General features: G+C 38.0%; 2 protein-coding genes across 6 annotated transcripts in view; one reads left to right on the top strand and one right to left on the bottom strand.

The window, feature by feature from the left end:
* manba (mannosidase, beta A, lysosomal) overlaps positions 1 to 13480 on the top strand; it is a 46368-nt gene extending 32888 nt beyond the window's left edge. The window contains exons 12-17 of the mRNA XM_088626467.1: positions 1962 to 2180; positions 3348 to 3512; positions 6242 to 6386; positions 10212 to 10354; positions 11426 to 11683; positions 12902 to 13480. Of these exons, the coding sequence (XP_088482593.1) occupies positions 1962 to 2180; positions 3348 to 3512; positions 6242 to 6386; positions 10212 to 10354; positions 11426 to 11683; positions 12902 to 13126 (1155 nt within the window). The 3' untranslated portion in view covers positions 13127 to 13480. The remainder of the gene's footprint in view (positions 1 to 1961; positions 2181 to 3347; positions 3513 to 6241; positions 6387 to 10211; positions 10355 to 11425; positions 11684 to 12901) is intronic.
* Positions 13481 to 13905: 425 nt separating this feature from the next.
* nfkb1 (nuclear factor of kappa light polypeptide gene enhancer in B-cells 1) overlaps positions 13906 to 26828 on the bottom strand; it is a 58820-nt gene continuing 45897 nt past the window's right edge. For all 5 annotated transcript variants that reach the window (XM_088626396.1, XM_088626431.1, XM_088626414.1 and 2 more), the window contains exons 14-24: positions 26247 to 26453; positions 25635 to 25776; positions 25397 to 25511; positions 24911 to 25112; positions 22538 to 22707; positions 21435 to 21537; positions 20386 to 20516; positions 19882 to 19948; positions 18559 to 18725; positions 17639 to 17786; positions 13906 to 16409 (exon numbers count right to left, since the gene is read on the bottom strand). In XM_088626396.1, coding sequence (XP_088482522.1) covers positions 16198 to 16409; positions 17639 to 17786; positions 18559 to 18725; positions 19882 to 19948; positions 20386 to 20516; positions 21435 to 21537; positions 22538 to 22707; positions 24911 to 25112; positions 25397 to 25511; positions 25635 to 25776; positions 26247 to 26453 — 1664 coding nt within the window. In that variant the 3' untranslated portion in view covers positions 13906 to 16197. The remainder of the gene's footprint in view (positions 16410 to 17638; positions 17787 to 18558; positions 18726 to 19881; positions 19949 to 20385; positions 20517 to 21434; positions 21538 to 22537; positions 22708 to 24910; positions 25113 to 25396; positions 25512 to 25634; positions 25777 to 26246; positions 26454 to 26828) is intronic.

Below are 26828 nucleotides of genomic sequence, written 5' to 3'. Positions count from 1 at the left end.
GAATGGCAGTTGCCACAATGCTCGTTTCTTATGAATTTAAGTGAATTTCCACTGGACATGTTAGGGCTTCTACTAGTGGCATAATTAATTTATATGAGTGGCCAGAAACATGGATATATAATGTTGCCATTTTTTTTGTTTGTTGTCTGACATTATTATTGCAGAAGCCTTATTCAGCACTCCTGACCATGTTTTATTTTTGGAATTTTGCTCTGGTTTCTAATTATGGTATTTTCAGTTGCATTTTTTGTGAGTATACTCTTAAAATAAACAAATAAAAATCAAGAATCCATTGCAGGATGATATTGACTGTGATCACAGATAGGATCAGCTGTGTCAGCATCTACCAGGAAAATTCACTGCACGAGCTATCAAGTGTTTAAGGTACTTAATGGACTGTCTCAATGGTGTAACCTAGTGGTAGAAAAAGATTTCACACAAGTTTATGAAGCTGTAGATATACTCTCTTATACACAACTGTACGGAAAACACAATTGCCCCTGTTCTGTAACAGGTCATTGTTGATAGACACTAGCTCAGTTAAAAATGCATTACATTTTTATTTTTTTGTTTCTACTTATTCTGGAGTTCTGGAGAAGCTGAGGGAATAACCCCCTTATATATATATCTGTTTTCAAAATTCTGTTTGGACATTTTAAAAGTTGATAAGTACCATATCATATGAAATGGAAAAGGTCTTATTTCCTCTTTCACTTTTTAAACTGTCGTCCGTTGTCTAGGCCCTGAACAAAGCAACCATAGATGTTTAACATCACATTAGGTTTTTATTTCCTGGATTTTTTTAGCATAGTTCTTTTCACATTTTTTAAATGGTGATATCTTCCAGAGACTTCAATACGGAACAGATTTAACTACTGTGTTACTGATGTGATCGTTCTTGCCTTTATAAAAACGGATTCTCTGTACAGCGGTAATACACTCACTGATTGTTCTTAATGGAAACATCTGAATTCAGAATTTTCTTAAAGAGCCATTGAGATGCAGCATATGTTATTCAATACTACATGTTTTTAAATTTTTAATATTTTTATAGCTATACATCTATATCAGGTGATTAGGCTCTCATGCTACTATTTTTTTAAATTAAAATTACACCTCAAGGTACTTGCAACATTGCAGTATTCCCCTATTTCTTTTGGGGTTTCTTCTCATTGAAATTACTCATGTGATGACTGCTTTCACTTTTGTTTAACCAACAGAGTGTAGTTGTAAGTGTAGCAACACGGAAGTACTACACCAGTACCACAAAACTCCTAATATGAAGAGATCCATTAAATTACAACAGGATAAAACAAGGTTATTTAGTGAGAAGATTAGTACAAATGTCAAGAAGATAATTGATCTGTGTACTCAGATACAGTACTACTGAGGACCAGTAGTTAATATCACCTTGTGTTAATGACAATAAAAGAATGCTTCAGTTCCTAGAATTAATGCAATTCAAGTTACATTAAAATGTTCAAACCCCTAAAACAGTGTCAAATACTATTAGATTTTGAGGTTACTAGTTTCTAAGGGGGACCTTGAAATATGTTTGAATTGTGTGACAACACACAAAAATAAGAGCCACAGTAAAAATAAATATAAATGGATCACATTGAGGGTGGCATGGTAGCCCACTGGATAGCATTGCTGCCTTGCAAGACTGGGACCCTGTGTTCAATTCACGGCCTGGAGTGGTGTCTGCATGCAGTTTGTATGTTCTTCCCTCATTTGCTGAGATTTAATTACCAGTCTGAGGAACTGGGACTCCAGTTCCATTTAAAAAAAAGTCATTTTTCAATAACTTTTTTCTGTACTTCAGGAATGTCTCTGTAATGTACGGACTACAGTATCTGAAAACACACAGAACTCATTTAGTGATTACATTGCTTACTCTGCAGGAGCAAGGCTGGAGACTATCCTAAAAAATACTCTGCTTATTTTTTTTTTAATTCTAGGAAGATAAAAGCCGCCCTTTCCTCGCCTCCAGCCCCACCAATGGCGATGAATCTGTACAGGAGGGCTGGATAGCACAGAACCCATATGACCCCCATTACGGAGACACCCATTTCTACAGCTATGTGGAAGATTGTTGGGACTGGAAACTGTTCCCCAAGACCAGGTTTGCATCAGAATATGGCTTTCAGTCCTGGCCATCGTTTTCAACACTGCAGAAGGTAAAACCTGCTTTCTTTAATAATGTTATGTCCGACCTATGAAACTCTATTGCTGTTTTCCTTCGGGGGACATGTAATTAAACTCAAATGATCTTTATTTTTCTTTTTTTCTACTTGTGCCATCTCTTTCCTTGTTTTGTAAACATTTTTAAAATCTCAAAACTCCGGTCAGCAGTGTTAATTTAACATGTTTGGCGGTAGAGGAATTGGTTATCACTCAACTAATTCTAAAGAAGTGCTCAGCTGAAGGTAACCTTCATAGGACTTGATTCCTAGTGTGGAGGAAATTCATTGGTGTAAAGATCTCCTCTCAACATGTCAACTGTGCAGTTTATAGTCCTAAATAGTGCTTTTACAACATTAATATATTAAAAATAAATGGATAAGGTCCTACACTCCTCACCTATAATTATCTAAATGAGTACAATTACAAGCACGTCCTTTTTTCACCATAATAATTTTGTCTTTAAGTGGGAAAAAATGTTGTATTGCTCTTCTTAGAGACGTTATTAGAATACAGCATTAAGATGTAGCAATAAGAGTTCTTTATGATTAAAGAAAAAACTAATAATGAATGTAATGTACAGTATATGAATTATAAAAATGCATTTAAGTTTCTGAAGAGTGAGCAAATTATGAATCTTCATTAAATGTTTTTGGTATAATTGTGTTTGAATTTTCATTAGCGAGAATGCTGACTGCATGCAGGTGATGAGATGATTTAACCTGTTGATTGTCAATTATGATAAAGACAAAAGTCCTGTGCCCTTAGTGCCATTGGTGTATCGGAAGCTGGATTAAGTCAGTGCACTTTGTCATACTGTCCGGGCAAGATGTTTAGACACATTAATAATATGCCATGAATAAGGAGATATTCCACAAAATGTCAGCCAATTTCCTGATCATAAACTACAATATCTCTAAATCTGTTTTTAGGCTTGAAGAGAATAATGTTTTCATCCAATCATAACCAAAAGAGGTCTTGATTGGATCAAATACCAAAGGCTCTACAGTCCTCCAGGGTTTCAGCTTGAGTTGCCGTTACTCCCAGACTAACCTAAGACTTCTTAAGAGCAGATACAGTGTCCATGCGTTACTCAGTTATTCATCATGCTCGTTTCTGTGTGAGCCAGCTTTTCCTTCCTGTGACTCTTTGTAACTCCCCAGATATCTGCACCAGAGGACTGGAGCTACTCCAGTAACTTCACCGATCACCGACAGCACCACCTCTCGGGGAACAAGGAGATGTTACAGCAGGCCAGTCTCCACTTCTCCCTGCCTGCATCACCCGATCCCCTGCAGCACTATAAAGACACGTTGTTTCTCACGCAGGTGACTGTCAAGGCATTGGAGCCCAAGAACCAATCACCTTGCTGGCTAATTTTGCCTGTTATTTCTAGTGTGGAGTTGTTTGATTTGGTCTTATGTAGTGATAACATTTTTAGCATTTACAGATAGCTTGTCTAGGAAAAAGGGTATTGGCTTATTTTTCTGTATTTTACTCTTTATAAAGTCACTTTGTGACTATTCCATACAGACATATACATTTAATTCAGAAGAACTAATAGTGGTAGTAATTTATGCATTATTCTGATTGATGGCCAATTTCTGAGTTTTTACTTCTAAGATATCCATCCATCCATTTTTCTAACCACTTCATCCAAGTCAAAATCGTCATCGCTCCACCCTGATACCCCATCTTTGAAGTCAGAGAAACAGTACCAGCCATGTTTTTCATTTATATTTGTTCAGGGAATTTTCACAATTTAGCTGGACTAAATTACAAATGTTTACCCAGGGCAGTTTATTCATTTGAAAGTTTGTTAGAATTACACATATGACTGAGTGTCACTCAAAATAGCTGGGAACCACTAGTCTAGCAAACTACTGTATTAAGTTTAGCCTAGTGCCTTACATTACATGATGAAACAAAACCACTGTGCTCCATACTATATGGCCAGGCATATGACTGCAGTACACTGCACATGGACAGGAAAAAGAACAGAGTTCAGTGAAAGGTGCTTGTAAGGACCCAAATCCTTGAGTAGAACAGTTGAGTCCTTAAAGGTATTCAAGTATGATGACAGTGTGGAGTAGTGGTTAGAGCTCTGGACTCTTGGCTTTTTGGTGATGGGTTGTAGCATCCAGACTCAGCACAGGCACTGCTACCATCCTGCCAATCAAAGCATTCTGCCCAGACTGTTCCACTTATGTACAGTATATGACTAGTAACATTTTAGTATTGTATGAAAGTAGGTCTAGTAAGGTTCCTGTTCATGCACCTGAACAGAAAAGTGTGGTTTCCTGAGAGGGGAATGGGGGAACAGAGCAGAAATATCAGTGGTTCTGCATGTGGTAGAGAGAGGGGAGTCCGAGCTGAATGATGTCAATTCATCTCCTCTATTGAATAGGCAGCTTGGGAGCTAAGTACAGTCTCTGTATGTCAGCCTTACAGTTGCAAGGAATTTGCTGGGATGCTGGCACATGCTGAAAGCTGTTGGTCGACAGTGCTTTCTATGTTTCTTTAGCTGTTCAGGAGCTATCTGCAGTACAGCAGCAAAGTTAAAGTAGAAAAGATTATTTTTGTTTTTGCAAATTGGACATACCCTACTCTGATGAGGAAAATATGAGGTTTTGAGAATTTTATTAAATTCTGTGCTCATCTTTCATTTTAAAGTATAACAGACTACATTGTATTATTATTCAACATTGTGCAAGTTTATTACAGGTTCTCTAGATGTATTAATCGAGCCTTGTATAAACAGTATTGTTTTGTTGACAACATAGAGCTTCAGAAACATCACATGCGGTTTACCCTGTATGACTTTATTCTTATCTCTTAAATCAAATTAATTGCTTGCCTTGTACGCTGCAGTTTTTTTATCTATAGTGCCATCAAAATGTATTAGGACTGGAAAGTCAAAATTATTATTTTTGTTTTTCAGTCAAGTGATTTGTATTTGTGATCATGTGATTAATATGAATGATAAGTACAATGCATTTTACTTTTGGATTACTACAATTTTTGGATTATTTATTTCTGTAAAGTCCACAGTTGGTAATGCATTACCTCAAGGTAACCATGGTTATTATAGGTATCATTTTAAGTAAAAGAAAAATCTTCCATACTTATTTCAAGTTGCATCACCCTACAACATAACAGTGACCCAAATCATACTGCTAATGTAGTCAAGGATCTCATGAGGGAAAGAAAAGAGGACAGTCTTAGGCTGGATACGTCAGTGTTGGGATCTATATCCAATTAATTATACTTTTTACTGCTGAAAAAATAACTCAAAAGAACTCATTAGCTGCAACAAAGAATCGGAAATGATTAAACAAAGAGTTTGGTGAATTCAGTGGGTGACAGATATCATGCTGTTAGTTCCTCAAAGTGCTACAGTATAAGTCACGTACTGACACCTAAGATTACATAAATCAATGTATCTCAACATTTTGAAACAATACGTGATCACTTGAACTTACAGAGTACAGTACAAAGTATGTTATTGTTCTAATGATTGAATGCATGAATTTACCCAACTTAAAACATATCTTACATTTGTACTGATCATTCATTCAGTTGGAAGAACCACTTCTTCCAATTCAGGGCTGTGGGAGAGCCAGAGCCCTGCGCAAGGCAGGGTGCACCCTGGTTGGGACGCCAGTCCATCACAGAGCAGACAGACACAAACACACTCACATCAGGGCCAGTTTTCCCAGAGGCCAATTAGGCTACTTTTATGTCTTTGTACAGTGATAAAGGAAAACTGGAGCACTCAGAGGAGACCAACAAGAACATGATGGGTTAAAAAAGTAGCGCTCCCCTGCTTGCTGTTTCATTAGTGTCATAATCACAAAATACAAATTGTATTGAAAGTAAAAAAAAAAAAAGTTTTTGTAATCACTGTAGCTTCCATGGTTAAATTTCTCAGACGGAACTAACCACAGCTACTGAACTACTGGAGTTCTCTGGCAGATCTGCAGACTATTGGATGATGTGTTTCGATGTCTTACTTCCTCTGCTATCTGTAAGCCCCTTCCTCTGCGTGTGTGCACAGGTGATGCAGGCGCAGTGTGTGAAGATGCAGACGGAATTCTACCTCCGGAGCCGCAGTGAGATCCGAGAGGGAAAGGGCCACACAATGGGCGCTCTGTACTGGCAGCTGAATGACATCTGGCAGGGACCCTCCTGGTCCTCCATCGGTGAGCAGGACGCATCAACAGACACATCTCACTGTTTCTTGAGGGGCTTGGCTGAAGGCGTCGGTAACAGTAGACTGGCACCACTACAGCTAAGGCTAGTTGGGCACTAGCCTTAGCTGTAGTGGTGCCAGTCTACAAAAAAAAGACCAACGAGTTCTCTCTAAAGAAAGAAAGAGCTGTAGTAAGGCTTTTTGTTGTTTTAAGACGATAATTATTTATGATCACAACATCTAACTTACAGTAAGTGACACCTCAGCTGATCTGGAGCTATTGCGCTGCTGAGCTGTTAGTCATGAGGTCAGACTTGATCTGTGTGTACTCTGACAATGCAGAGTAAGAAGGCGGATGCACACTCCTTTTCCCTTCATTTTCTTTAGTTCCCCTTTTCATTTGAACAATTTTCTCTAATTCTAAGGGAAATCTTTAATAATTTACAATAAGGAAAGATAATCAAGAAAGAAAGGGTATTTATTAGCATTGAACAACTTTTTGTAAAAGGTCTTTATTTTTGGGTTCAACTTGGGTTCAACTACCACATGAAAATATTTACTTTAATATTTCATTTAAGGGCTTTTTTATCATTTTAAGTGCTCTTTGCACTATGACCAAGCAGAGAAATTGTGTCACCAATTCAAATAAATGGGAACATTAAGTAGGCCGGGGCAGAATTTCTCCAGGACACAAAAGTAAACAACAATACTCTTTCAAAAAGTGCTTTAGGGTTTTAAGTGTGCAAAGTATGCAGGACCTCAGTTCATTGTCCCAAAATAGTACCTCAAATGGTAAAATATGTCAGCCCATTATCTTGGTAAGGTTTGCAGAATCCTGGAGCCTATTTCGGAAGCAAAGAGCACAAGACAACACTTCACCTTGGATTGGATGCCTGTCCCTTGCAGGACACACACACAACCACACAGGGGCACTTCAGAGATACAGATTAGCCTAGCCACTATATCTTTGAAAAGCGGGAGGACACCAGAGCACCTGGGATGGACCCACGTAAAGGTGGGGGAGAACATGCTAAGCTCCGCTCAGGAGGCTCCAAGGTCTAGGCAAAACAATCAAGCCTGCTCCCCCTCAGACGCTTTTATGTTATCACTTCTGCAATGTTTGAAAGTTTCAAAACCAGTGTTCTGTTTTGTAACAGGTCTACAGAAGCACAAAAAAATGTTAAGCTTACTGTATGTTGTGAAAGCTGCCAGGTTGTGAAAGGTGCACAGGGCTTTGCTTAAAGAAAATGAATTGTTCTTTTTTTTTTTTACAAATTCTGATAAATTCAGCACACAAACAAACCACTTTAAGACCAACATTTCATTTACCAAGGCAGAAAACACACTACACGTTTGTGCTTTGTTGTGCTGAAATGGAGCTGCGCAGCTGTGCCCAGTGCTAGCACTCTGCTTGTCCACCTGGTGTCACTGTTCTCTTCACAAAGAGCGATTCCCTATTAGGATGGTTTTCTCAAAAATCAAAGACAAGGCAAGGTTGGCACCTTTTTTTGAGCATTGTCTCCCACCCCGCACCTTTCTCTTTCTAACCTTGCAATTCTTTGACACACACTGTGAGAAACTAATTTCACACAGCAGCCACACGTCACAGTTAGAGATAGATAGATGATAGATAGATACTTTATTGATCCCGTGAGGGAAATTGCAGTGCAACAGCAGCTTAACACACACAACACAGCCACAGTGTAACGAATTATATACTAATAGTACAATACATACAATACAATACAAGAGTTACTCACAGTCCGGACACACAAGAGGAAACTAGAACAGAACAGTACACAGAAAATCGTATCACACGTATGAATATAAATATAGATGTAACCATAGATATAAATATAAATATAAATGTATTGCACAGGTCCCTGGCATATATTGCACAAAAGTGGTTGTAAACGGGAAAAAGAAAAAGAAAGAGAACAGATGTAGCAGTATATGTGTATATGCGTTTAGTCCAGAAACAGGTCACTGTCGCTGTTGCCTCTGCCAAGACGCAAGGTGGATGCGTTGTACAGTCTTATGGCAGACGGCAAGAATGACCTCCTGTAGCGCTCCCTGTCGCACCGTGGGTGAATCAGTCTATTGCTGAACGTGCTCTTCATTCCTGCAAGCCTGTCATAGAGGGGATGGGAGAAGTTGTCCATGATGGCCTCCAGTTTGGACATCATTCTCCTCTCAGCCACTACCTCCAAGGGGTCCAGGTCAGACCCAATGACAGAGCTCGCTCTCCTGATGAGCTTGTTCAGCCTTTTGGAATCTACTGCTCTAATCCCAGAGCCCCAGCACACCACTGCGTAGAAAATGGCACTCGCTACCACCGACTGATAAAACATGTGTAGCATCTTACTACACACATTGAAGGACCTGAGCCTCCTCAAGAAGTAAAGTCGGCTCTGTCCGTTCTTATAGATGGCCTCGATGTTCTTAGACCATTCCAGTCTATCGTCGATAAACGATAGAGCATAAACCGACAGAGGTAACACTGCTAGGTGTTGCAGTTATTTTGACTGTAGGTTGTAGTCAAATAAACATTGTTGCAAATTTAATTCAGGTTATTAAGTCTTTAATGACCCTTTTCTAGTCCCTTTTTGCTTTTCACTGAGGTTTTATCTTTTCATTCAAAATTAGATTTTTTTAGATTTAATAACCCCCCCCCCCCCCCCAATATAAAATGTGAATTATGTAGAGATCCATAACAAATAGTGTATTCCGCATACCGATATATTTGCATGTAGGTGTTCAGAGTGTGTAAACCGGTAAGTTAACCTATTATTTATCACACTAAATTCTGAACTCATTTGTTTTCCATAATGGAGCTATCGGGATGCTAGTGGTAAATATGGATTCTCTACAATGCCTACTTTGCTTCGGAAGATAAGTAGGTAACCTTGAGAATTTGATACTGCACTTCATAACTAAAATAATGTACTGACGTTAGACTCCCTGCCTGGTTCTGCATCTCCACACCGAGGAACAGAAAATCCCCAGGCTTTGTGATGTGAAAACAGCAGTATAAATCTGAAGGCACAGACTTACTGCGGCGTTACGTGGTCTTTGTACTGAGTACACTTGAATCGTGTAGGAAAAGTTTGGTACAGAAGCTACACCAAATTAAAGCCTGTTCTCTTCAGACGGTAGCCAAGGGGCTTGGGCCTGGTTAGCACTGAATGGAACCGCAAAAAAAGTACATTAATTCTAGAAATCATTGTGGTGGATAAGTGGAGATCAGGAATTTAAAACCAGTGCCCCAGTAAGGCTCCTGATGGTTTCTGGTCATTACAAATCCCATGATGCTAACTGGAGAATTATTGGTGTCCTCACTCATATTCAATTTCACACCTCTTCAGCCTGACCTCCCTAAGTGCAGTGAAGTCCTTTCTCGTTTCACCTTCTTGGCTGCATTGGCTGCCAGCTGTGTGTTGCATTTCAGTGTTTGAATGCACTTTAGAGTCCTTGCATATGAAAAGCACAACACAAAATCCTAAGATCCTAAACACAGCTTTAGAACACATTTGAAATAACAGAACAGAGCCTTTTAAATGGATTTAAACAACTGGATTTGTAATGAAGTGCTTATGTTTGCAGAATGTTATAATACAACTCTTGCAGTTTTAGAAAGCAAGCCACAGATATTCCTCTTCTTTAGCACATGAACAGGTTTTAGTTTTTATACACCTCTTTTACAAATTTTGGTTTCAGTTTTTTACAAAGAAAATGTTTGGAAAGACGAGCCTTTGGAACCACATGGAAACCTTATGTATTTTTAATCTTATCTTCTTGCTGATTTACAATAATAAAATTTATTTCTTCTGTACAGAATATGGTGGGAAATGGAAAATGCTTCACTATTTTGCACAGAACTTCTTTGCTCCAATCTTGCCAGTTGCACTGGAGGATGAAGAAATACTTCTTATCTATGCTGTATCAGACCTGCAAAAGGATGTGTCCCTCAGCGTTTTGGTAGGTTTAATGTTACATGCCAACCTATGGGGACTGGGCTTAACTGTTACCACAGAAATTAAAATAAACCACTGACATTAGCCAACCAGCCAATGTAATGGGGTGGCATGCTTGCATACCAGTTGGCACTACTGCCACAAAGATCCAAGGGTCCTGGGTATGTTTCTGTGTGGATTCTGCATGTTCTCCCCAGGTTTACATGCAGTTTTTGTGGGAATCTTCATTTTCCTCCCCTCTCCCAAAGGTATCCATTTTAAAGGTGATTGGCTACTCAAAATTATATATTTCTGGGGAAGATAAAAGGGAATTATTCCCAGTACAACCACAGTGACAGCTATAGAACTAGAGAGAGAAAGAACCAGATGAGCCAAATGATCTCTTTTCATCTGTGGCCTTTCTGATGTTTGGATTCATTTAAAAATATATAGTTGTAAAGGAGTGGAAATGGGGGAGTACTCTGAGATGAAGGATGTCTCTTCAAAATAAAATAATATTTTTCTTGAACTAATCATATTTTTGGTAACAAAACCCAGTGTTTCTGATGGCATGTGATAAAAATGTTAAATCATGGTAAAGAACTTTACATAATAACACTACTAACAGTTTTTTAAAAGTGATATGCCAAACTTTCATTGGTATTGTTATGCCTAAATTGGGGATGTGGGGCTTTATTTTTAAGGAAACCCAAATTCCATTTAATTCAGAAAAAAATGTAGTTTTATTAAGCACTACATGAATACAGTTGTTAAAGTTTTTCTTTAAAAAAATCTTTCCTGTCTGACATACTTTTTTGTATTTTTATCACTCCCTCTTCCTTGTAACTGGCCTTTTAGCTTAATCTCCAAAGATGTTAGTTTTTGCATTTAAAAACATGTTCGTGCTTCTTAGTCAACCTTTTCTCTTCTGTGGTATTTATCTTAGGAGCTTGTTATAACACATTCTGGGTCATAAAAATATGATAATGTATTGCAAAAGACAGTTTTACAAGACATTACATAGATTTGTCCTAATTTTTGCTTGCAAAGCAGAAATGTGATGCCTACTCAGTTTTTTTTTCTGCTTCTTTTCTAGATCAAAGTCTACCAGTGGAATAGTATGGAACCAGTATATGTGTTTGCCTCTAATTCTACAGAGGTCCAGGCAGGCAGTGCCACCCTGGTCTATAAAGAGCCTGTGAAGGAGCTGTTGGGAAGGTGTGGGAACTGTACCAGAAGGAGCTGCCTTGTCACCTTTCATCTAGAAGAAAGTGGGGGACAGCTTGGCCCTGCTAACTACCACTTCCTGTCCTCTCCCAAGCAGGCAGAAGGGCTGCAGAAGCCAAAGCTTTCGGTAAGAAGACAGAAGTCCATCAAACACGTCAGTGTAGCTATTCTGAGGTTCTTTTAAAGCGGTTCTCACCGCTTAGCCATTTTCTATCATCTTACTCCTGTTGAGGGTTGCTGTGGCAACAGGCTGAACAAAGTAGACCAGGCTTCCCTTTCCCCAGCAGCTACAGTCTCCATTCTCATCCTGTGGGATTCTTGGGTGGTCCCAGGCCAGCTGAGAGATATAATCCCTCCGGCATGTCCAGTGGGTCTGTCCGGGGTGTCCTCTCAGTGGGTCATGCCCAGTAGACCTCCAAGGAGAAGAAGCCCTGAGGGCCAATGCCTGAAGGGTGTCATTAAGAAGTCGTACAGCCTTTTGGAGGGGTTACTGATAAGAAAGCTTTCAAGAATTGTCTCATATAGCTTTGACTTTGCCACACTACCCTATCCTGCATCGGGTCAACCTCAGGAACCCTGTGCCCACTGCCTGCATTCCAGAAGGATTGGTAACCTCAAACATGGCCACAGACGAGACCACATTCATGCATAGCAATATGTATTCTCATTATTGATAATATCTCATCCCTCTTCCCATGTTTCATAATCTGATTCTGTCTTAGTTTCTGCTAGACACAGATACTCCCCTGCTATGGTTTGGTAATTTGTGGGAAAAAATACAGAACCTGAGATCTTAGTGTTGAGACATGCTAGAGACCTAGTTACCTTTCATTTATTAGTTACCTCTGTGAAAGAGGTGGAAGAAGAACAATTGTTTAGTTTTATCATTTGGTTATCCACTTTGAAATGCGTAATTATAAGACTCATTTAGTCTAATCTAACCAAGGCAGAATTGCCCTGGTTCTAAAAAAAGACTGAATGGCCCGCACCAGTTTTGAAAAGTAGCAGGCTGCTCTATGGCATCAATAAAGTTGAGAAACTGAATATTCGGTGCTTGCTTCCAAACTTCTTAAAATTTTCTTCCACCATTCTCTGTAATAATTCTGACAATACGCTGTGCAATTACAACAAAACATGAACAAAATTCATTACCCTATATCATTAATCCTTCCGTTTTTTGTATTGAGAGAGGCACCTTTCTGTAATCCCCTACTGATGAAAGGAGATTCAAAGAAGTTTTTTTTTGGTGGTTTTTAGCAATGTGTCCTCTTATCTTTGTTTTGTTGCTGGGGTAGGCATCTCAGCTCCTGTTTCCTTCCACCGCCATGTCCGTTTTCCTCCTCAGGCCACAGTGGAACAGCAAGGAGGGCAGTACACAGTCAATCTTCAAACAAATGCCATTTCTCCCTTTGTCTGGCTGGATGCCGGTGATATCTCAGGGCGCTTTGAGACCAACGGATTCCTCATGTTGACCAAAAACATGACAGTTACATTCTACCCCTGGATTCCCACCAGCACCTCAGAGCTTGCCAAGTCTCTGCAGCTGACATCATTAATGAGCCTTTCCTGACCGCTGAGGAAAGAGTGCCTGTGGATTTTTGTCACACCTACTGTACACATCCCTGTGCTTATATCAAAGGAGAGATGATGCATCTTTATTACAGCATATAGTTTGCAACTACATAAAATTAGGAGCAGCATTTGGCAAGCCCAGAAAAGAGATTACAGGGTGATAAAGTATTAGAACAGTATGTACTGTAATAATCCCTATCAATTTATTTGGTAAAATGTGACAGTTGTAATTGTTTTGCTAATGTTCTCTGCTTCAAACCTGACTTTCACAGCCAAAGATATATGCACATTTTGTTTTGCAAAAAAAAAGTCACCTTCTGAAATTGTAATAAAATCCAAGATAAACATTTAACTGAACTGTATAGTTTTTGGCTACATGAAGGCCTTTTGCTAATGATTAATACGAGATTAGATGTGGAAGTCATTTTCTTTAATGATATATGTGTGCTAAAGGTCCTTGAATTGGGACTTCTGGAAAAATATTTGCAGTGCAGAATCCATGTGTCCTGAAGCAGTGATTTATGCTGGTTAGTTTATGCTAATTGTTGGGACGTGATGCTTTTGCAGTGGCACCATAAAACCCCTTTTGCTGGCAGCTGGGTGATCTGGGTTTCCATCTGTAGGTTGGACTGTGGTGAATTATGGACCATTTTGCTGTGCTGTGCTCAGTGAAGATTTCCTTCACGCAATAGTCTAGGAACACCTGCAGAAGAGCTCACTGTACAGCTTGTAAAGACAACAATCCCCTTTCTTTGGGGATTAAAAAATATGCACATCTTTTCTTTCCAAATTTTATTATAAAAGTATTCCAATTACACAGTTTTTTAAAAAAAGACTAAAGTACAGCTTATTTTATCAGCCTTATTTACATTGCAGAATCTACCCACATGGTTATACACGTATTATTTTAATGTTGTTCCATTATTTTACTGTGTTTAGGTTCACAAGTTTCCTCCCACATGGCTTTGGTTAAAATGACTGCCTATACTTTTTTTGAGAGGTTAAAGCAGGCAGTTGTATCAGTCTACAGGCTCTAAAGTAAAGATTCTATACCTGAAAAGTAAAAAAAGTAAACATTTCATTTTGCTGTGGAGCTAGCCTCTATGTATTCCTTTTATTTTTAGGTCCGATTTAAAACTGGAATATTCTTTTCCTAGAGTCGCAGATAGTTGACTATTTCATTGCCATTTCCTATTTGAAAACATTATTCTTTTTCACACACTAAAATACATAAAGGTTCACACACTCCAACCCACATAAGGGGGATAGATCTAATCATCTAAAGGAAGCACAAACATTTCACATGTTTTTTGGACTCAAGTAAGTGGACAATAATTGTTTTTAAATACTCACATCACATACCATCTTACAGAACATTTAATCGAAAGGACAGTTTCAAAATGTTTGCAATCTTCGTATTCAATATACTAATATACAAAAATTAAACATTTTGAATGTAGCCTTCTGCATTGCCAGTTTTGAGCTCCTGAAAAGAAGCTTTAAAGCAAATCACTTCCTAATGTCAAATCATGTTTTTTGGTTTGCCTAATCTCTTGCAGTTTGTGCAAAAACAATAAACAAAAAACAATCAAATATACAAACTCTTCGGTTCATACCTAATATGAAGTATCAACATACAGTAGCATTTAGAAAGAATGGTGCATCAGTTGTTTGAATACAACTAAAAGCACGTTTTCAACAAGTACCACTTAAAATCGACTATCTAAATAAAATGAAAAAGTACTCTATTGCTAATTGTTAGAGAACGGATGTTTAAAAACTCACATTCTGGATGACTTATAAAGACATCTCTGATTATACAATTCAATGTTTTAAGTAAAACATTTGTTTTATTAGTTTTTCCTATATACATGAAATAGCATGAATAGTTAATATAGCTTTTAGCTCACATCTGAGTATTGTTTCAAGTCAAGATACATTTTAAATTTGGGATATTATGGATCTGCAGTCATGCTTAATGTTGTTTCTGATCATCTATTCAATCTGTAGTTTTGTAACCCAAAAGTATTTCAGAATGTAAAATTTATTTGAGGCTCTCTTCATTTGATGATTTGATGCTTTTTTTTCCTTAAACATAAGAAAACTCTACCTAAAAAATAACTGACCAGTGGCAGCATTCACTGCTTTTCCACTCCTCCGTCTAAAATCCCCTGGAACAGTTGTGCATTCTAAATGCCAACATCAACAGAGTAAAGCCACGAGCGTCAAAGAAAAAAGGCAATATCCTCAACCTACTACTGAAACACCTGCTCATTACACTCACAAACATAATGGTTAAAGCATGGACTTGCTTTTAAGCCATGTTCTTTCCATGATTCTACCACAATTTGTCAAAAAGGATTTCTGTCAATTATCTTAAAGTTTAACCAGTGCTTTTATGGACATTACCCCACTGCCAGAGAATCATGAAAACCAATAATACTGAACTCTGAAAGACTGAGGAATGAGTTCAGAATATCCCATATCCTTCACCAACTAGATGAGAAACCATAACATACACATGTAAAGCTAGAAAAACAGGTGTTTTTCAAGATTTGCTCTCTAGGTTCAACTGTATTTTGGATATTTCAATTTAAAACAATTTATCGGTTTAACTGTGATTATTTGGTGCCATTTGGTGCAGTCAGTCAGCAGTTCATCTGAAGTAACCACTGAGCTTCACCTTTTTCAATGATGTTTGAGTGCAGGTTTGTATTTAAAATTGATATCTTTAGTTTTTTTTTAGATTTGACACACCCCATTTTACCACTTCCTCTCTTTCTTGATAATGAAAAACCCAACCAGGAAGAGCCATGAGTAGTTTTAAGCCCACTGACAGGAGCTTAATTACGTGCACATCCTTTTGTATGAAACGCAAGGAGGTTTCTGTTGTTGTTTCATGAATACTGTACAGTCTACAATTAAAGCACTGACACCATGACAGGCTTTTTCTTGGTTGAGGATGAATAAATATTTACTTCATTCCATAATGTTCAAAACTAAGCAAAGCCCTGTTATGCTGATATCCAAAAACGCGAATCAAATTAAAGTTCCCGCAGTGAGTGGCTGTTATACCTCTCCCTTGACAACATAACTGTGAGACGAGGCAGTGGGGAGCTTGTGGTCTCCTGCTTGTTCTGCCTGCTCTTGGGAGCCGCTCAAAGACTCGGAGGACAACAGGCTCAGCTTTCTAAAAGATGTTTCCACTCCACTGTCACACACACTGCTTTCGTCTTGGCTGTAGTTCTCCAGGCCCTGCAGACGCTGGGAGAGGAGGGCACCTGTAGAGATAAATCGTAGCAAAGGGGTTAATTCACCCTTTTATTGTCTGAATTTCTGAAAATAGCAACACTGAAAGGAGGTCTGTAGCTTTCAAATAACCAGTAATGGTACTGTTGAAAACTCCAAAATAAGTTTGTATACCTTACCTAGATATACACTTATTTAGAAGTTTAAGCAAAGCCAATTTTTTTCTTAAATTTAACCACCTCCCTTACATTTACCAAAATTCTGCATGCTGTACAAATGTTACATTACAAACAGGTTTGAAAATATCTATTTTAAAAAAAAGCTTTTAGTCCATGCGGTAGAATTTCCCCGTCCGCAACGGATTTTCCTCACATTTTTCCAAGGGATTTCCTTTCTCTACCACAAAACGAATGTATTAAATTCAGTAGTAGTAATACAAAAGCTAAAACAAAATCAAAATCCTAGCTATGGTGGTACAGGAAAGCTTTTTGTCAGAAACTAAACTGGAAAGATTGAAAATCTTAAAAACTGTCTTATTATGGAATATTACTAATATTGTTCTGTTTACTCTGTTTATGAAACTGAGATCTGATATCATACATTTCCCCTTCAAGTGATCCATCAAAAACCCCCACAGCAAAACATTTAAAAGAAATCTGTCCCTTAAGAAGAAAACGCCAAGGAAAACTGGATTTTTTCATTTTGTATTTTTTTATCTGGCTTTATACACTGACCTGACAGAAGATTTATCATTCTGACAGGTCAAAAGTAAGATGTGGTTTAATTCTAATGAAGCAGTTAACAAAAGTAAAATGTAAAATGATCCAAATTATTAGTCGCCAGTTAATAATAATTTGTGAGTAACAGAAACTTATTGAGAACATTTTTAGTTTAACAACTTGAGTTATTTTTTTGGTCATTTTAGAATTCTACATCATCTTAGTTACACTGATACAACAAACATTTGTCAAATGCTGGTTGAGACTAGATATCAAATGTTCAAGTAGCACTGTAACTTTTCAACCATTATTTTAAATATAAATATTTAAACATGTATCGCGTACATCAAAGTAACCAATTAGTGTAGTCTTGTCTGCTAGTTTGAAAATATTATACCCATACAGTACATCAAACTGTTTTTATACAGCTGAAACAACTATATAAGAATATCCATGTGCCATTCTGTGAAGAGGCAGTTTTAGTTACATTCAAATGTCACAAACAGCAAGACCACAATTAATATTTTCTGTCCATTTCTTACCCGTCTGTTGGTGAGTGACCTGAGTAGAGATTGGTCCAGATGTGTCTTCCCTCTCACTACACATGGCTTTCTGAACAATGTCTACTGCTTTATCGTTGCCCATGGCCTTCAGGCCTTCCAGGAGCTCCTTCATGGTGCCACCAGACACCTGACCGAGGAGAAACAATTCAGTCCAGAACATCAAAGCCTGGGGTGACCTGAGAAGACTTTCCCAAGCTTGCACAGTCAACTGACTAGAAACAGAGTTTGACTAGAGAAGGGAACTGGAATCCACCTACAGCACTTATCATTATTTATTTTCTTATTGTGGTATTACGCAGGAATTAATACACTTTGAGACTTCTGGAAAAAATTGAATTTTTACTATATTTTGAACTGTGCATTCATGTTCTATAACTGAAGTGTACTGCACTCATCAACACTGCAAAGTAATTTCCCATAATTTGACTTCTGTGTTCTGAGTACGTTTATTTACAGAAACAGGGACAGCCTTGGAGCATAGGTTTTATGTACTTATGCGCGAGTCATCGCTGGAAATTTTATGAGATATATGAAAGTAAAAACCATCACGAGGGGAGAGCCGACTTGAAAAAGACCCTTTTACTCTTTTATCGGTGTTTACAACCTAGATCCACAGTCTGTAACTTGGAAAGTGGGAAAATTATAATTACCAATACCGACTCATTTAGTACATGTCTATAAAGAAGACACAAGTGGATTCCAACCCAGGCATTATAAACTGTGTTTTTACTCTAAGGGCAATTAAACATGGTTTCACCCTTCAAATAATATTTACAAGGAAATGGGGTTATTTACCGCAATTCAAGTCAGAATAAGAGTCACAGTTTGGAATATTCCCCCCCTATTATAAAATATTCAACAGCTCTAAAGCAAAGGGAGTAAGTCCTGGGCTTGCACACCTTGTAGCTGTCCAGTAGTGTTTTGGCTGGGGAAGGGCTCAGCCTGAAGGCACTGGACAGGATTCCTAATCCTAGGTTTTGAGCCAGGGCCTCCCAGTTATTTGCAGGCTGCTCCAGGACTTTGCAAAGTTCTAGTTTGGTTTGTTCATCAAGATGTTTCATGTCCCCTAGGATAAAGAAAAAAGGTGCATGCAGGTTGTAGCCCAGAACAATGGAAACTCATTAAAGCAGATTAATTAAAGCTCTTCACTACTTTAAGGCATTAAAGAAAAATCCGACAAGACAAAGTTAAGTCAAATGATGATGTTTCACTTATTGTCTCGATTTGTCAGTTCTTAAGCTCTGCACAAAATATTCATTTACTACTTAAATTAGCACATATTTTAACTTCTCTTAAAAAAAACCTAAAAACTAAAACTTCAATCTGATATGCCTAGGGTGCGTATTTGTAGATATCTTCCACTGGAATTGCATAAGAGACTATGGTGATCTATGACTTTCATACTTTGTTCTTCAAATTTAAATAAACTGAATTGATTTCTTCTTCAAGTCTTCAAATTAACTACTTTTGAGAGTTTTCAATTTCCAAATCACAGTAATGTGAAATGCAAAAGCAATACAGTAGGATATTGCTATATATGTCCATATTGTCCATATATATGTCCATACAGCCTCCCTTACAATTAACAGATTCAGCTTGCTGGTATTTGTGGACTGAAGTATTTAAAAAAACCCTGCTTTTGTTCAGAATACATAAAAATGAAGCATAATGATCATGAAATTAATCACCTGTACCCTAATTACGTTAATACACTATACACATCACATGGATATATACAGAAATTTATATATTTAATTTCTAGCAGAATCATATAATTTAATTATAGGAACAAGTAAAGGTTTATTCCATGCTGAAAAGAGAAGAAAAAAGAGACAACATTTTGTCTGTGGAGCCTTCTTTGGGTGTGAAGACCTGTGACACCCAAATAAGGCTCCACAGCCAAAAAAGTTGTCTCTTTTCTTCTCTTTTCAGCATGGAATAAACCTTTACTTGTTCCTTTGCATCCTACGCATACTGAAACAGCTACCTACTTGAACTAATTTATGATGGTTGTTACAGATGAACATCCAGTGTTACTCTTATCTGTATTTTTCTGAAAGTGTGGAAGTCGGTATAAAAATCACAAAAATAAACACTTTTAAAGAGTTGTTATTTTCTTGGAAACTAATATGCAGAACACTTTGCTTTGCATTAAAATATTAGAAACAATTATCTAATCTAAATCACAACAAGGACAGAAATTCAGAATTCAGAAGTTTTACCTTGAGGGAGTGAAACGACAGTTTTTGAATCTGGCTGATACTGTTTACCATTCAGAAGATCATAGATCTGTGAACAAGCAACACAGAAAGGAGCGTTGAGTGAGAGATTTTATATATACTCTGTACAAAAACTCACTTTCACTAATTGTTACTGTATATCTAATTTCATAATTGTGTTTAGAAATACTGTGTATATATATACTGTATATACATTTCTAGAAAGGTACAGTATTTTTTTTGTATTTATTCATCAAATGGAATTTAGTCATAGTGACCATTTATAAAAGAATATTAATGGAATAAAACTTAAAATTAGCAGCTGTGCTTGTAAATAGAATATGAATATTAGGACCTACAAAAATAACTTTTTTTACTTAATCTCAGACAAAGTGATCTATAGTTTCTGCCTCTCGCCATGCTGCTTTAAAGGACATTTCTCATTCGTTTAATCATGTTTTTAACTTTCCTCCCTTTGATCTAGTTGTTTGATGCTTGACAGCTCACCTCAGAAGACATGGCCATGTCTAAGGGGGTGGTCCCTGGCACAAACCCTTCATCTTCCTCCTCTTCCTCTAGGTAGCATTCATCATCTACGTCATAAAGGGGCTCAGAGTTCTCCTTGTGGGGGTCAGCCCCTGCAGACACCGAAAAGCGTATGTTAGTCATCTGGTGAGATAAAGCCTCATGTGGGAGACCACCCACCCCCCATGGAGTATGGGTGATTGCAGGTGAATCATGGCAAATTATGTGTCAGAAAATATCGACCTCCTAATTGATGGGCACTCTTAACTACTGTAATTAAGGTGGTAAGCATGATGCTGGTGAAATGTCTTCAGCACCACTTCCAGCTTTATTTTCTTTCAGTATATTGTCTGAAAATAATCTGCTCTGTTGGCTGTTTTATCTAGGAACCTTTATGTAAGTTATTTCTTGACATTAAGTTGAGTTAAGATGTCCAAAGCTAAACAATACTCATGAATTTGAGCAGTACTGGGATGGGAAAGCTCCAAGGAAAACCAGATTGCAGCTACAAGTGTAGGTGGACCAGTAGGTGGTGCACTTCCATCTAAAGGCCCTTTGGAATCCTTTGGCATGAAGAGAAATGCTATATAAATACCATTATTATTTATTATCATTGAAAAAAAGCATTACAGATATGGAAAAACTGAGACTACTGTAAAAATTGTTATTGTAAAGCTCAAAGCAAAGATTTTGTTCTGCAAAGGATTCAGTTTTTTCAAGCTTGTCTTCAGTTTAAATCAAGTGCAGTAGTATAATTCTTTGTTCAGTTGTCTGTCATCTGCTGCATACGAGATGAGTTACTCTGCACCAAAATTAACAGACAGGGAACATATCATAAAAGGGATGGGCAGATTCATAGTAATTTCCTTTCCTTCTTCCAAACCAGTAAAACTTGACTTTTACGGGCGTAGGGGAAAAACCAAACTCTGAAGCAGGAAACCACATCTTAGTATTTCTGTCTGAACTCTGTTCTTGCAGGAGACCCTGATGTATTTAGATTCACCAAAAGCACGGAAAAGTCAAGCACCTACCAGCTGCCATTAGAAGAGCAGTCAGTTTCATAGAGCCTTTTCCTGCGGCGATATGGAGTGCTGTAGACCCATTGTATGTGCAGGCGTCCACATGTGCATTTCCCTACAGAGAGATAATGAGCTTTTCACTTTTATGTTTCTGTCTGATATGGGTATCTCACAGGGGGATTAGGTCTGTGGTTTTAAACCTATAAAAATATTTATAGTAGGGTTATCTCACAGTTTAATTTAATGTTTCTGTAATTTTTCTGAAAAAAGATTTTCTAAATGGGTATCCCCTACCAGCAATTTATACTCAAACCTCCCGCCACAGTCCAATCAAGATCAGCAGATCTCCATAACCTTAACCCATGCTCATATACTTCGACAAACTGTCCCTATAACTATCCATTCTGTGTTAGAAAAAATGTTTTTTACCCAAATATATTGACTTGGAGAAATGTAGCAGCTCTAATCTGAAATTCAAAATATGAATGGTCTGAATTTGAAAGTGCTATTGAATTCTGTTTCATATTGTCAATAATGTTTCTGGATTTAAAATCTACAAATAATTTGGTGCCTGCAGCCTGTCGAGGTTTTTAAGTACCCAACATTCGTTTAGTGCTGTGATGTAAAGCAGAGAGGACATGTACAGATTAATAATAAAGTATCAGAAGACTCTAACTATAAAAACAGAATTAAATTCAAAGTATGCAAAAATTGAAAAAAACACAATGTGTTATAAAATCATTGAGGATACACTGTTTACAAGCAGTCCGATTTTTACAATACTGTTTTTTGCAGAAAAACAATATTGATTTTATTAGTCAGTATTCATCCAGGTTAGCTTCTAAGTACCCTGATGTACCTCCATTATTCATCAAGACATATACACCTACAACATACATTGTTCAAATGGGTCTGTGATCTCCTGCAGAACTGCAGAAACACTTTCCAGGAAAGACCATTAGAACTGATACAGCAAAGGCACACAGTTTTGTCTTCTACGCAAATCTTAAAAATCAGGGGACGTATACTTCAAACTTTGAAATTTAAACTTTTACACCCTTCAAAGAAAAGCCATGAAAAAAAATGTCTTTGGAGAACATCACGCCACAGATTACCTCAAGAAGCAGGCAGCCAGCTAAGGAGACATTCTCCAGTTCCACAGCAAGGTGCAGGGCAGTCCTCCCAGAGCTCTGCTCACAGGCGTCAACATTTGCTCCAAATTCAATCAGCTGCCGGAGGCACAATATGCTGTTGGCCAGGACTGCCAAGTGAATAGCATGAAATCCTGTGGACAGGAAGAGTAGTGCTGAAGAAACATGCACATGAAATCAAATACAGTAGACTCAAGTTGTAGGCAGCACTAAGGTTCCTGACATAGTGTGTACACTTAAAATCACGTATAATCAGAAAACCCCCATAGACCCCCCTCCACCAAACAAGTAAAATCAAATCAATAATGTATTAGTATGTGTACGTACTGTATGTAGTTTAAAGTATAATGAAAACAGAAATACAGTACTGTACAGTATGCAAAATAGATCAATTTTACGATAACAAAATGCAGGGAACACAGCAGGTCCACAGCTCTCATAAATAGCTTTCTCTCTGTCTCTATTTGCCTGAATTGAAGAGCTAACCAAACTGGTCAAAATCTCAATTTTTAACTCCATTTTTCTTGACCTGCCCTTCCCATTGGTACTTCTTTCTTTCCCTTTCATGCTGTACTTGACTTCCCCTTCATAGGACAAAATCATTTAGCTACATATTAGTGCTATAAGTTCCAATGTGTAATTTAATGCCTCTCACCAAAAATAGATTCCAATGAAACAATTTACCCTTTTCTATGCTATGGACCACTGGCCTTGATGTTGATTTACTTTAAAAATCTAAATAATTTAATGAAACAAGCCAAAACCAATTTAATACCGTTCTTTTGCTGTTTCTTTTATTAATGTTCTTTTAGGTTCAATTGTAAGTATCAATATTAACCACATGTGTTTAAAGGGGAACTTTTCTATTAAATCATTGTGGAACTATTGTTATACTATAAAAAATTCCATAGTGCCATAATGATAATCCCAAAAATAGGTCCACTCAGTGCAACCTTCTGATCTAGAAAATATGCCTTCTGTGAGTATAAGATTGAGACATATAAGATAGGCTGACATATTCTGACACATTACACCCACTTCACAGTCTTAAGGACACATTAAATCATCCCTAAAAATAGCTGAAGACTCAGGCTAGGAGCAACACGTCTTTAATTTTTTGTAAAAAAAAGATTCCCTAGATTTACACAAAGAGCTTATCATTTGTTCAGTTTCAGTAAATGCTCATTTTTAACTTGGTATGTATTTAAGATAAAACTAGATGTAGAATAATAACCACGATCAGATAACTTTGCTTAAATTTGATTAGAACTGTGAAGGAAGTTTTGTTAAAACTCTGGGAAACAAATTCTAAATTATAGGATTTGAAGTCCATAGCTCAACCTGTGTTGAACTGCAGCTGAAGACAACACACTGTGATTATGAAGCTTCATCCATTATCAAAAAGCTGCTTATTCCCAATAAGGTTCACTGCAACCTGAAGTTAATCTTGGAAGCATAAAATGCCCTGGCTCTATGCACCAGTCCATTGCAGGACAGACACAAACACTGAGAGAACCACAAGGGGACAATTTCGAGTCACCAGTCTCCTACAGCAGCACATTTGTTGTAGGCAGGAGGAAAATAGAGCACCCCGAGAGCTGGAAAGAATTTATACATGTAAATTCCATACGGCATGCATCCCAGGCCTGATCTGAACTCCTTTCATTGTGGTAGTATGACTACATTATAATAGTGCAAAGTAAAACCAATAGAATAGGCTTTTCTTCTCATCAGACAGCAGCATCATACAGTAATTGCCTCATTTTGCTACTGGCCCGTACGTTGCCTGATTTTGATCATGTATTGAATGTATCCGTCTTGCTTGCCTATGATTAATGCCATTTCCTGACTCACAAGATGTGTTTTTCTTGTTTCTTGTTTCACGGCCTTTTACAAAATTACTGCTACTCCCAAATTCAGAACCATAAAAAATTATAATGAGGGCTAGAGGAATAAATTATTATACCACACTTTCACACGCAGTTAGTGAAAACTCTACTAAAATGCTAACATCATATACTGTAAAACATCATACTGAATTTTAGTAGAGTTTTCACTAACTGCTCATGGGGAAAGTTTTTTATGTTAATAAAAGAATACTGAAATTATTGCATACTTTTTCACGGCACTGTAAATCTCCCATGCTTTACGTTCTAAAGATTCTGATATTCCCTGAACATCCCAAGGCTGGATTGAAAACAGTAAATCCGCAATCATACTGGAACCCCTTGGACTCTAGTAATCTTCATCTGTGTTGGTGTTTATTTAATCTGCAACATGAATGCATTATATTGTATACTGAAACCCTGCATCGTACAGCATTAAGATGCTGCTTACCTGCAGCATTGGGGAGGTCAATGAGTTCAGCTCCATCCTTATGTTCCAGCAGCAGGTTCAAAATCTTCCCTTCTCCTTCTTTGGCAGCGAGGTGAAGAGCAGTGTTACCATGACGATCTGTGAGGCTCATATTCGCACCGGCCTTGAGCAGAGCTTCCACTGCCTCTGCCTGCTTGGTGATAACTGCCAAGTGCAAGGGTGTCTGAAACGATGGCCTTCATGTCAGTCAATGGCTTTTCCCCACATCGTCTAATCTCCAGTACTTTTAATAAAGCGTGAGCAAAGAAACTAAAGATAGCAATTCCTTCATATATTCATTCATTTTTTCGACCCAAGAGAAAACAACAACTTACCTCAAAATTTATCTTTCAGGTAAAAGCAACAGCATTTGTTCTAAACCTTAAAATTGAGATTAGCTTTACTGGTGACAGTTCAGAGCTGGTCTGGAGTAGACATGGGCAATCACACTTGATAAAGGGACCACACCTGGTAGAGATCATTTCTCATGCTCAGAACATCATCTCCTGGGAGGGCAGAGATGACTTCAGCCAAACTCTTCACAGCATCGGTCCTGCTGTGGATTACCCCTAGGTGCAAGCCCCTGGAAAGAACAGTAAAACACGACTGGATTCAAGTCTGGTGTACGATTTAGCCGATATCTATATATATTTGTACACAGGTGGCATGTATGTGGTTCCCTTGAAAAAGGGGACTGTTGACTTACGTGTCCCCGTTCTCATCCTGGACAGCCAGAAGGGGGCGCAAGACGGCCAGCAGCATCTTCACGTCCCCCGTGACGGCGTAGTTGAAAAGCGCCTCGGCGTGACGCTGGGCCAGCTGCATGGCCTTTTCTCCGAAGAGCAGGTCTGGAAAGAGAAGCCACACAACATCTCTGCCACGGAGCAAAAAAAAACTAAGATGTCTAAAATATGCTGCATGAACAGCTGCGGTAGCAAGTACTCCGCACACCAGGGGGGTCGAAAAACAGGGCTCACCCTATTTCAAAGGAGCACCTTTGAGAGGGCGGACATTGTGAAAGAACATGAAGCACATGATGAGCAAAGCACAAACACAGCAGTGTTTGAGAAAGGCCTGATAAAGACTTTCATGAAAAAGGCTACTGTAGTCACTCTGCATAATGGTGGCAAATAAATCAATAAGGTAAAAACAGCAATAATCACCACCTTATTATGGAAAAGTTCTGAGTAATACAGCAAACCCGATATTTATGTGCAAGTTTGTGAAGAGGAGTTAATTTTCAATTTCAAAACTGAGGGATAATTTCCAAATATATATAGAAATAGGCTTATTTTATTCCTTCCAATAAACAACTTGCCTGCGGTAATTTCCTCTTCTTCTGCTGATGCTGGGTCTTCAGGAGGGCTTGAGTCTTCTGTAGAGCTGGATTGCTCTACCTTCGGGGGTAGTTTGATCTCCTCCGATGCTTGTTGACCACAAATCTGTACAATTCCTGCAGTCGCTGGGTCTTCGTCTGTATCACTGTCGCTGTCATTTTCTGCATCATCAGTCGGGCCTTTAGAAGCTGCAGTATTGAAACACTGGTTACAACAAAATCAAAGGCAATCCTACCCTCTACAGCACAATGTTTTGAACTTTTCTGACTTCAGGTCCCCTTTTCAAGGAATCCTTCTCAATCATGATATAAACATTAAACAAAACTGTACCATAACTAATGATATTATAATATTTAGAAGCAAATCTGCTATACAGCATAAATACCAGCTCCAATGTAAGAATGTAAATTTTCATACCCAGTTAGGTCTGAAATAAAAACTTGGCTTTTATTGCTGAGAAATACATCTGTACATCTGCCTGACAACATATTGTGGACTGTGAAGCGCTGGAGAGATTTTCTTAAGTAATGAAATGATAAATCAGGTGTATGTGGAAAACACAC

Source organism: Lepisosteus platostomus, chromosome 1 (genome assembly GCF_059453375.1).
Source record: "Lepisosteus platostomus isolate fLepPlt1 chromosome 1, fLepPlt1.hap1, whole genome shotgun sequence".
Classification (NCBI taxonomy): Eukaryota; Metazoa; Chordata; class Actinopteri; order Semionotiformes; family Lepisosteidae; genus Lepisosteus; species Lepisosteus platostomus.
This window is presented reverse-complemented; position numbering and strand designations above follow the sequence as displayed.